Source organism: Lissotriton helveticus, chromosome 10 (genome assembly GCF_964261635.1).
Source record: "Lissotriton helveticus chromosome 10, aLisHel1.1, whole genome shotgun sequence".
NCBI classification, from domain to species: Eukaryota; Metazoa; Chordata; class Amphibia; order Caudata; family Salamandridae; genus Lissotriton; species Lissotriton helveticus.
The window spans coordinates 528686016-528698711 of record NC_136071.1 but is presented as its reverse complement, the minus strand read 5'-3'; the positions used below and the strand labels follow the sequence as shown (position 1 = coordinate 528698711).

The 12696-nt window shown below is 41.4% G+C and overlaps 1 protein-coding gene across 3 annotated transcripts in view; it reads left to right on the top strand.

The window, feature by feature from the left end:
* The window catches only part of RHBDF1 (rhomboid 5 homolog 1), a 488528-nt gene that overhangs the window by 437572 nt on the left and 38260 nt on the right, over positions 1 to 12696 (top strand). For all 3 annotated transcript variants that reach the window (XM_078663071.1, XM_078663072.1, XM_078663073.1), the window contains 2 exons: positions 10666 to 10740; positions 12509 to 12670. In XM_078663071.1, the coding sequence (XP_078519197.1) occupies positions 10666 to 10740; positions 12509 to 12670 (237 nt within the window). The remainder of the gene's footprint in view (positions 1 to 10665; positions 10741 to 12508; positions 12671 to 12696) is intronic.

Genomic DNA, 12696 nt, shown 5'->3' with positions numbered 1-12696 from the left:
ACCATCGACATAGAAGCAATTCCAAAATCTACTCAATGTCAATCGAGGCATAACAATTTGAGACAACAATCATTCTCATTATACACAGTGAGGACTTTTCAGGGTGGTAGCAGGTCATCCAATTCAATACTCTGTGGGGGGGGGCAAATGTCTCCACAATACGATTTTCTTTGTGTCCATATGCGGGGCCACTTTCTAGGACAGCCTCGGGTAGTATACACTGTCTTTTCCCTGAACATACACCAGTCCATACTCTTAATCTCTTGGTAGTTTTAATAGATACATAGAGACGTAAGCCACCACACAGGTCAACAAGGCAACTAGATGACTCGGAGCTGTGACATTCGCATGTGGGACCCCGCAGCTGTGTCTAATGTGAATTGTTGTTTGATAATGTGTGAGTTGAGCTTGATCTTCATGTGTTGCTAAAGTGGGAATTCTTAGTTTGTTGGATGGGTTGGAGCAGTTTGTGTTCACATGAAAAGTGTACTTTCAGTATGGTGCAGGTGTTTGGCTTACAAAGATCAGCTAGCTGTTGAGCTGACCTTTCGGAGAGAAGCAATAGGAGGGAAAATACAAACTCTGTGTTCTAAGATGCATAGTTCCCACATCAGTCACTTGGGTGGATTAAAACATTAGCAAACATTGATTAAATATATAACCTGAAATTGGATGGCCTACTTTTAATTGTTGTTCATTCAAAACATGGAAACCCGACCTGCAGGACCGATCTGCCAACAGCTGCTTCATAACTCCTCATCCCTCCCCATGCCCCAAGCAGGGCTGGTAATCTTCAAGGGAGGTCGAAGATTCAAAAAGTAGCAGATGTAGAAAGTAGAAAGTTTGTCTTAACAGCTTTGAAAGAGTGTTACTCCAAACCAATTAGCAAGTCCCTCTCATGGCAGTAGCCCACCAAAACCCAGTATGATCTAGGAAACATCTAACTGAAGAGTGCCATGAACATCACACTCCCACCTCAGACTTTCAATCCTTTGTTGACCATCTTCACTATCGAAACACTAGGAGAGGCAATCCAAACATTGCAATCGAGTGATAGGGTATATTGAAATTCAAGAGTTGGTTTCATTATTACAGCTCATTTAGTCCCATCCTTGTTAATTAATCATAGAATGTTACTTTGTCAATGCACACAGATAATGCAACCATACTGAAGGGTACTGCTTCCTATCTGGAAAACTATGAATTTTTGGGAGATATCCTTCTGTTTTCAGAAAACTGCAAATTAACATTCTCAAAGGATACACCCAACCACCTGAGAGGAAAGAGAATTGACAAATAACCTTCTGAAGGCCACCCAATACCTTTGAATCCAGGATGCTGGCAAGTGTGTGTATATATGTATACAGAAGCCAGCCAGTAGACACACTCACCTGCCTACCTACTTGTTTCTTTACACCTGACATTCTCTCCCACAGACATACCCAAACAAACTATACTGGAATAGTTATAATTCAGGTCCTGACCAGCAGGCAGTGGAGCAGGTATGCAATGGGATCCTTAAATCCTATTCATAAGATAACAGGAAGAAGGGTAAAAGTGACTGAAAGATGGTAGATGCTGAATCCAAGTCAATAGACCCGCCAACCTGCCCCCTTTGCTGTACATGATTAGGGACCCTCAGGTAGAAACGATGGGTGGGGTAAGTGGATGCAGAAGTTATCAATAAGAACTTGGGTCTTATTCACTCTGCAGCTCATACAGGAGAACTACACCACTCACCCCAAATCCAATAAAATAAAATGTTGAAAATGAGGCAGGTTTGTCTCAATCCAATGACAGTGTGATATGACTCTCCCCACCCATGCTTAGACCAGACACAGGAAAACCGAGGCATCACACACAAATTGTGGAGGCAACCTGGGAAAAGAGCCCACCCAAGCTCTCCAGAGTTCTATTACACTAATAATAACCAATAATAATAATAATAATGCATTTTTAGATACCTGGGGCCTTATTTAGAGTTTGGTTGAGGTTTACTTCATCACAAATGTTACAGATATCCTCTCCACCTTATTATAAGTGCATTATATCCTATGACATTTATAATGAGGCAGAAGGATATATGTGGAGTTTGTGGCAGAGTAAACCAGCTGCCAAACTCTAGACTGAACCAATTTTATAAAACTTAGAACAATGAAATATTGAACTTAGGCCTGCAAGGATCCAAATTAAAGCCTTGCGTGTTCGATTTTGTAGTTTGCAGTTTGTGCACACCTCAATGACTGAGCTACTTTACCGGGTTTCTCACTGGTGACTCACGGGTTGCACAAGGTCTTTGGAATAAAGGCAATAATGTACTGAGTTACTTTATTAGAAAACACGTCTGTGCCCTAGTGATAATACTCCCAAACTGGTACATTAACCCTCTAAGATATTGTATGAAGATGCTAACCTTTGAGTGACCAGAGATTGCACAAAGAAGAGAAACCAGCATGTGCATTAATCTAAGACAGATGGATACAATCGAGGTACAGGCCCTCTTTTAGGGGCGGGATGGGGGGCATGAATTGATCTCAGAGTGAGACATGGCACCGCTTAAGAGAAACATAATGCTGAAAGGCAGTGCTGTGTTTTTAGTGGAAAAATATATATATTGTGGCTGTTAGTCCATGTCAAAGGGGATGGGGAGCTATAAATAACCTTTAAAGTCCCTCCTCCCCATTTCTTAAAAATATTTTGTTTTACATGAGGGGGTGCACAATTTTCAAAATTTGCTGACCACTGATCTAGGGTCCTGCATTTGCCTTGAGAGACCCAGTTCTTCACCATCTGTCCCGGCAGATTTCAGTAAATTTAATATGTGACTTTTTGGAGAAAGGTTCGAATGAACACAGAAGGTGGCACAGTTTCTTGTCTTCCAGTGTATAGTTAGTTAGCATCCCTTTTTAGAGGGCAAAGAAGCATTTATAACACTGGATGTAAAAGATATCTTCACTCTTTTTCTGTGGTTTCTGTGCTGGTGAGGAGTATCAGTACAGGCATTCTGTGCACATCGCCCAATACAAAATTGTATCCCTCCTTCTGTAGTGGTGGAACTTCCCAGTTTTTGATATTCAAAATCTGGTAACCAACATTGACCATCCACGTTATTCAGGACCAGTAACTGCCATTATTTATAGCACTCCACAATAACCCTGTGGCATGTAGCAGGCCTGGCACAGAAATTTGGCAGCTATGATGAATCGTTATTATGAAAACATAATCATTTATATGTCGTCTTCTGGCTAAACGGGTTATTTTATCTAAGAGGGATCATAATCGTGTACCCTGTGCTGAGATTACCACAAACCTGGCAGCACCCCACAGGCCCATCGCCTGCTGTCACATAGTGCAGGGATCAGTGATTGACTCGCTGCGAGAACGTCTGATTCAAGTATTCAGACTCGAATTAGGAATACCCGATTCAAACTAAAAGCATGCAACACCTACATCTGTTTGTTAGGTTGAGCCTAGAGCCCGCGAGCATGTGCTGTCCTGCAAGACCTGTTGTAGTGGAGTATGGAATAGAAGCCCCGCCCACTCTCCGCCCATATTTGCCATTCACATTTTTTAATCCAAACACTGGACTGCAACAAAAACCAGACGAGAATGGGATCAGTGGCACTCCCTCCCCTGACCCAGGCCCCCTCTTGACCAGCGCTCCTCCACTCTGATCTCGCAAAAAAGGAAATGTCAGAGAGTAGCCAGGACTGCTAGGAGCGGAGATTGGAGATAAAAGCATATATCAAATTGTCCAGTTCGATGTTTACCCATCGCCAGAGTTTTTGCCTTCAAGCTAGTAGGATATTAACAAGATTTTTTGGACCCAGACTTATTCCCCGCACAAAGTGCCTGGTGAAAAGACCCGCCGCTACCAAACAGACACAAACACACTGGCACAGGTTAGTTGGCAGGCCATAACAACAGGCACAGAAATAGTAGCATATATCAGCTGTCAATTCAAAGCAACGGGCACAAACACAGAAGCACATATCAGTTGGCAATCCATAACAACAGGTATAAACAAATTAGCACATATCAGTTGACACAGACTGTAACAACAGGCACAAACCAGTTGACAGACACGAACATCAGGCACAGACACGTTAGCACATAACAGTTGACAAACCATATAACAACAGGCACAAATATACTACCAAATAGCAGTTGACTGAACATAACAAATGACACAAACATATTAGCACATATCAGTTGACAGAACATAACAGCAGACACAAATGTACTAACTAGCACTTATCAGTTGACAGACCATAACAACAGGCACAAATATACTAGCACATATACGTTGGCAGACCGTAACAACAGGCACAAACACATTGGCACATATCAGTTGACAAATTAAAAAGCAGGCACAAATACACTAGCCCATATCAGGTGACAATTACACTAGCACATGTCAGTTGACTGACCACAGCAACAGGCACAAACACGCTAGTACATTTCAGTTGGCAGACCATAATGGTGGTGACCAACCTAAAACATGAGTATAATCTGTGGATATTTCATTCGTTTAATTTGGTTGGGCTGCAAACAAATGGGTGAGCTTTGTCCACATGGGCGTTTGGTTGGCATTATAGCATTTGGACTGAGAAGTCTGGATTCCCAGACTGTTTTTATTACTGTGAACCTCTGTTTTAGTATTTGGGGATGTTGTGTTTGGTATGATGTAAGGTAAACTTTGTCACCACACACCTTGCAATTGAACTACCAGGTACACTGAATTAAAACTTGAATTAATTTTAAGGAACATCTTTCAATACTGATCCATTTGGTATATGTGGTGGGGCTCCTGTTCTTCTGATGTTTGAGAGCCCTTGCCACGACCTTGGAGGAGGGGGGCACACCTAATGCAATAGTTCTTACCATTCACTCTATCAGAACTAACAAAAAATATTGGGGTGGTGCACCCCACACCCTATGTAGCTACCAGACCACATACCTTCACAAATAGCTTTAGATCTTTACAAGATGGCAGCCCCTTATGCTTTTACCTACAGGGACAGGATTTACAGAGATATATACATTCACACTTTACTTATTCATGTTAAAAAACAATCCTTATATTCTAGGATGACACCGCACAAGTTTAACATATTTCTGCAGGAATTTCCAGTACCGCATACCAACTAGTTATATTGATTACAGTATGTTTTCCCTTCCAGTATAGCCGACGCCTTTGCAACACAGCATGTAACGTGATAGCAAATCTGTCACGTCACTTCCGTCTAGGGCATAACATACTTGCAAACTAGCCCGTTCTCGATATGGGCATGGCATCAGTTGCCACACCCACATGTGCCTCTCTCAGACCACTATGGTTGCACCATGTGGCCGATTCCGATGCAGAGGCCACATGAGACTAATAGCAGTGTATGTTAGGGAAGAGACTCCCTTTATTATTTCTAACGTTTGGTTTTCGAAAGCCATGCTTCTAACAGATGGCTCTTACTTTCCCAGACTTAGTCCATTCTGCTCGCGAACGTGGGCCATGGCGGCCGTTACTAGAGCACTATTGCCCTGACTGTTTCCCAACACGGATGCTTGTGCCGCCCTATACCTTGATTTCATCTTGCAAGGTAAGAGACTGGGCCATGTATTTTTATAATACCTGCCGGAATATATGAGACTGCAATTTCCACACCAATCTGTTTGTTTACTCTTTTTGTGGCAGACTTGCATTTTTATCTGGCTAAATGAAAAGGTTGCACTGTGTACATCCAATTACAGGTAACTACTTTCTCCTCGTACCTAGCGTCGTGGCCCATCCATTGTTCGCTCTAAGTTTTTGTATTAGTCATTTTCCCTTCTTCCAACAATGCCTTCTCCAAATAAAGTGCATACACAAAATCTTATCCTGGTAGGCTCCTGGCTTATTGATGGAGCTGATGGGACATGGATCTCACCACACCCTCTTCCCTCCTTTCACAAAGACTAGTGCTAGAACAAGACTTATATCCCACATCAGAATATATGTTATCTTTTTACAGGGCTGGCTAAGGTAGTTCCAGCCTTCTACAATTGAAGAATAATCCTTAGTTTAGGGTTTTGAATTTTGTACAACCTCTATGGCATTGAAAATTACTTTATATACATAGTTACCAGTCAGCCGGTTTAAATTTGTATATGGATGAATACCAAACGTAACTAAAATTGTATTTGCATTGTTTATACTTTAAGCATTTTTTCACTTTTTCTTTATTAATTGTGTGCTTCCAATTCGCCGTGCCTCACCTGTGTACATTGCTAAGTTTCAGTAGAAAGGTTTAACCATGATTGGTACTATTACAGTATGTTCTCGTGTTAGCATTACTATTTACTTTTTAGCTTTTAGAAAGCGACAGGCATATCAGATCAGCCTGGTTATAGACATGTTGGCTTAGTTAAAACAATGCCAAGAAAATCTGTACAGAAATTACACCACAAAGTGAAATAAGAAGAACAAAAAGAAAATAATTCTTATGTTTCAAGCAGTTTTACGATTGATGTCTTCACAATGCAGGAATATGTGTATGATAGTACTTTACAATTTGTGATTAATTTTAGGTACCATGATCTCCTATAACTAACTCCACATTTACATACCTTTTCTCAAGCTCATCTTTGCATGTTGGGAAACCTAACAGCACAACCATGCTTGATGCCTGCAGTTATCAGAGGAAAGAGAAAACCTTTAATAAGTGACTTGGGCTGAGTGGCTTATATCTAAAGACTCTCTCTGCTGATGGCCAGCCCACTGCTAGAACTCAGCTGAACGTCTATTAAAGTTAAAACATTTCTTAGTCATTGCCTGTGGGTTCCTATGATTAATCCAGTAGTTGCCAATGTGGCCCTGCCTTATTTGCTCCAGCCGTTCCTCCTTCCTTTCTAATTCTTTTACATGCTCTCTCTCTTAGAGAGAATAAAGAGATGGGAATTCTGTAGGTAATCTCCAAAATGCGAAAGAATCTTTTGGAAATTTGAAAAGCGTCCTATATCTTCAGAGAACTAGGAAATATGTGTTGACCTCAGATTAGCCCAGTCGCTGATTTTAACCAAGGGCCAGGAAAAGATTAGTAGGACTATTGGCAGATACTGAAGCAAATTGCAGGGACTTTGGTCAGACCGCAAGATTGGCAGATTGGGAATCAGGCTGTTCCGATAGCCCAGCAAGGTCCTTCGTAAGCGTTACCCTGTGTATGAATTTTGTGAACGTGGACCCTTTGTAGAAACCTTCACAGAAATAACCTAGAAGATGCTTTGCATAGTTGTCAGCTGGACTCCAGGCCACCGGAAGGCCTACCTCTCCACAAACCAGTCCCTTTGTACAAAACTTGTGCAAAATGAAACATGCTTCAGTAGTGTTTTCCTTTTCAGACAGATATTTCTGACTGGGAAGCAGGACGGCCCTAGGATGCAATGAACCATTGTTGCTGCTCCTAGTCCATTCATACAACTTGTTTTTTTAAATTCACTTATTGCTTTTCCAACTTCCTGTAGGGTTTTAGATATGTGAACCTAAAATAAACATACCTTACATCTTCATTATAGTGGTGGGTTTTACTTGGAAGAGCACTGAGTCACGGACTGGCTGCGTGGTACTCAACTTTATATGTTTTATTAATATGATAAATTTATTGCGACATAAATTTAATATCTATGGAGTGATTACTCCATTTAATGCATAACAAATAGTTAATTCACCACCTTTCACCATTCAATCTAGGCTATATTAACTGGTAGAGACTAGTGAAAAAAGAAAATAACAAAATAGTCAAAATGTCCTTTATCCATTTGATTTAAGTACTCCGTAACAATAGTCTTCTAACTGTGTGACTTAGTTCACCATTGGTTGAAAAATATGCTAGCCTACTGTTAGGAAACATTACAGGATGAAAACAATGACCAATACATCACCATAGCAATGGACTAAAAGACATGGTCACATCTCTAAACACATTATCAAATTTAGATCCGAATATATTCATAAAAATTCATTATGACAGTGTCGTATTTCCTCTTGATTGATAGGTCAGTGTGGTTTCGTGCATAAAGGAATCATCAGATGTTTGACTAAGTTGCCTTTCTTAAGATACTCACTAACTCAGTGTCACCCTGCAACATGCAAAAGAGCTGGCTGAGGCACAGAGGTGTTGTAGTGGATAGTCTATGGGTGTAATGGACAGTTATTTTTGCTGGTCCTGAAATTACCAGCGACCCTCGCTTTAAGCATTCCACAGCACTGCCTAACTAAATCAAGGCATACTGGCATGATTTGAAAAATCGTTGCTGCTGTTACAAAGGTTCTGCAGTGGCACGTCAATGGCAGATGTTACGCTATACAAATTTCAATAGCTTAACTTGTTTCTGTGGAAGTGATGTAAACGCTAGTGGAGTTATTAAACGTTGTAATGGACTATTTTCCCTTTACGTTCAAATACTTTATACTTAGTGCCGCGGTTATGGGCAAATGTAGCCGCTTCTACATGCATAAAAGACTTTGGGCCATCTTAAGAAACAGCCGGTCCTTAAACTTGTATCTAGAAAGCAAGTGGTCAGTCTTTATTTTGAATTAGTTACTTAATTAGTTTTCAAACTGTAATTAATGAATACCTTTCTGGTCCTTGAGATCTTCTTCTAATCTAAGCAGAAGCCATTGTTTCTTATTATCCTGCTTGTTTATGTGGCGTTCTGTATTAATCGGTAACTCCAATTGTAATACAGATTGTTTTCACTATGCTCTGGTACAGACATGACATTGTTTCAGTGAGAATGTTGTGTTGGAATTTCCAATGAACGTGTCTCTGTATTCTCGCTGGCTGATTCTTTTAGCCAATGTAATGCTATCTAATCAGCATTCACAGTTTAATGTATCACTTAAAAGTTCTTCAGATAGTATACAATGAATGAAAAATACACGAGCAACGGAAACCATCTTGGTAGATGTATCTTTGGGTCGAAAATGGGCAGCGCATTCGCAGCTCTGTGAGGCATGCTGTATTGAGGTATGGAATAGAAGCTCTGCCCATTTCCCGGCCCATCTTTTCGATTGGCTCTCGTTACTGTCCTTTCAAAATCATTGCTCTTGATTGATAAAAAAACTTGGTGGTCCCTCCTTGGTACCGGCTTGTCTGCATTTGTAACCTCCCATAAGGCATGGACTTTTTACTTGTATTGTTACATTGTCTGCTTTATCTACTCTGTGAGCACTATGTTCTTCAATGATCTTCCAGTATTCCACCCATGACGTGCTTTCCTACAAGGCAACACGCCATCCGCTTTTATATTTTTATTAGTAATAGCTGGGGGTCCGCTTTAACTATAGCGGTGGAGCTTATTTATGTATTTAATTTGAGCACAGTCTGCTTTTACTATAGCAGTTGCACTTATTAATTTATTTAATTTTCAGTGCAGTTCCCTAACTTTACAGCGCTACAGAACCTTTTTTTGGGGGGGGTGAAAGCATCCCATACCGCGCTTCCACTTTAATGTTGGCCGCACCCCTTTCTTTAGACGCTGCTCACTGTAACCAGAATACTGCGAGCAGCGTCTAAAGACAGGGGCGCGGCCACCATTAAAGTGGCCTCGCATTTGCGAGAGTTTGAGCAATTGGCATTTTAAATAACAATGCCTTTTATGTGTTTTGGGTTTTAAAACACATAAATAAAAGGCATTCTCATTTACAATGCCAATAGCTTAAAAAAGATTTTACGTACACTGGAACTGGATGTCGATTGTCGGCACATGGTAAAGAACAGCCCAAGGAATTACCAATCTCTTTTTCTAAGCTTACTTTCTATGCATAAGAACGTAAGGGGTGATTACGATCATTGTGAGACCATTTCCCGCCTGCCATATTATAATGGCGGGTGGGTCCGTGGCGGTCAGAAACTCTGACCGACATGCATCCGATGGGCTCCTTGAGCCTGCCGGTGATGTGGAGGTTCTCACAATCCCATACATACATGGCGGCGGTGCCTACCAGGCACCGCCGTTGAGATTATCTTGGTCCATCCCTGGTCCATCCCTGCCAGCCTTTCCATGGCGGTTCACCTGCCATGGAAAGGCTGGCGGGGTTGGACTTTGGGGGCTGTAGCGGGTACCCCTTCATCACAGGCCCTTTCATTTCGGGGTTGGGGGGCATACATTTCCCTTCCCCATGTGGCAGGCTTTGCATGGTGCCTGCCTCGTGGTGCAGGGAAATGTAAACAGTGCCTTTTTTGCACTGCTTGCTGCAGCACCCTCTGCAATGCAAAATATGGTGAGTGCGCCCTCCACGTGGTGGTCACATTCTAATACCCCGTGTGGGACCGCTTCCTTGTAGGCTGGCAGCCCACTCCCAGGTTTTTTATTGATCAACCCACTTTCTCCACTCAAACTTTGATTTGCCAACCTCCAAATAATTAACTTATCCATATTTCCTAAAAGAGCTTCTGTCCTTAAATGGGTTACAACATGTTTTCTGTGGCCAACCCAGTGCCATTATGGAGCTTCTGGTATCTGAGTGAAACATCAAATCTTAAAATGTTCGGTATCAGGTTTGGTTGTTAGCAAATAGCTGGACTCTGGAAGGATAGTGCCAGTTTTACTTAAATATTTTGACTGCAACGCAAGTGGTGAAACAGTACTGTATAGAATCCTGTAAAAAGTTACTTTTTTCTCTTCAAGGTCCTCAGAAACAGAGGTGTGTACGAAAGTGTAAAATACGTGCAACAAGAAAACTTTTGGATTGGACCAAGTTCTGTAAGTCATATTCTTTTATTTCCTTTCAATACGTAGTGACTGACTTAATTTTGTTTGATAAAATTACAACATTCCAGGAGGATGTACTTACCTGGACTTAGTTATTAGCGTCATGGTGCTTTCCCGATTATGCGTTCCTCTATCTTGACTGTCATTAGGCTGGATCAGGGAAACCTCTTAGATATTTAGTCTGAATCAGGTGCAGTGAGGAGAAGCCTTGATTCTCCTGATATTGCATTAGTTAATCAGAAACGAATGCTGCCTGCCTAGCTGAAAAGCCTTAGAAATTCCAATAAAGACGTGAGTTGAAATGAGGTTGAGGTTAGCATACAAAACATCAAAAGTCTCTATTTGCCAGGTTAATGATTGTGAAGCCCAAAGCCCAGCTTATAAAGTTATACTTGACAACACATTTAACAAAAAAATGGCATTATTGCAGGCATCAATGATAAAAATATATATGCCTGTGCCAGCGGCATCATCAGTTACATCACTGGTGGCATTCGCCTACAATATGTGAACATCGTATCTCACATGTCAGCATAGTGGTTCTCAGATTCGTCATTACAAAATGTTCTTGTTATGCTTACCATTGTATTGGATTCGCTGGTTTACAAGTAGCCTCTTGACAAGGTCTTCATTTTAGTTATGAAATCCAGCTGTGGATGTTTCCTGTTTCTTTCTATCAGCCATACCTCCCTAACATCATCTGCATCCTGCAGTCTCAACCTCCTACCCACCTCACCCAGAGAACTTGAAGGTGCTGGTGCTACCAGCCTTTCCAACTTCAGCAAGTCTCAGACACAAATTCTCTGGTTCAAAGAATTGATCACCTGCTTTGCTGCCCAGTGAGATGCCTCTGGAATGCTTCACATGCCGGATATTTCAAGGCCCAGATGTAGGTAAATCTAATTTACCGACTCATAAATACCGAATTTTACCGATTCGGTATTTATGAATCGGTAAATTAGAAGGAGGCAGATGTAGGTAATTCTTAATTTACAATTACCGAATCTGTAAGATTCGGTATTTACTGATTCGGTAAATACCGAATCGGTATTTCCCATTGATTCCTATGGGCTTTGAAGCCCATAGGAATCAATGGGAAAAACCGATTTGGTATTTACCGAATCAGTAAATACCGAATCCTGGCAGGGGGAACGGGGTGTCACTTTGACACCCTGTAGCACCCCAAGTGCAGGCTTGTGTGCCATGTGGCACACAGACATGCCCACATGCCCTAAGGGCATGTCTGTGTGTCACATGGCATAGGTGTACATGCACAGATGTGCATGTACACTGGAAATCGGTATTTTACCACCCAATAGGATTGGGTGGTAAATACCGACTCCTAAAGGGCCTGTGGCACTCTTTGAAGTGCCACCTACATCTTGATTTACAGAATCGGTAAATATACCGATTCGGTATTTTACCGATTCTGTATATTTACCGAATCGGTAAATATACCGATTCTGTAAATAAGATGCCCCCTACATGCCAAATCCAAAATACCGGTCAGTAACAAAAAAAGATTTAAATGCCCAGGTCCAATTTGTTTTACCCATTATTTTCGTACTTTCCATCCCCTCTTCACATTCCAGTGTATGTTGCCAGAATCGCTGATGGGTTTGGCAAAGGCAGTAACTCACAGTCATTTTTCTTTACATTTTAATTACAGTAATAATAGCTAGGCAAACAGGGTTGTAATTGCCAGTAACCTTCCCCCGTACATCTTTACTTAACCTTACCAAATGCATTGTTTTTACAGGAAGCACTAATCCACCTTGGCGCAAAATTTTCACCCTGTATGAGACAAGATCAGCAGGTTCATAACTTCATTATTGCTGCAAGAGGAAAAGAGAGGCAGTCTGCTTGCTGTGTGAGGAATGACAAGTCAGGCTGTTTGCAAACCTCGGAGGAAGAATGTTCAGTAAGTCTTTTATCAGCTGTAAAGTA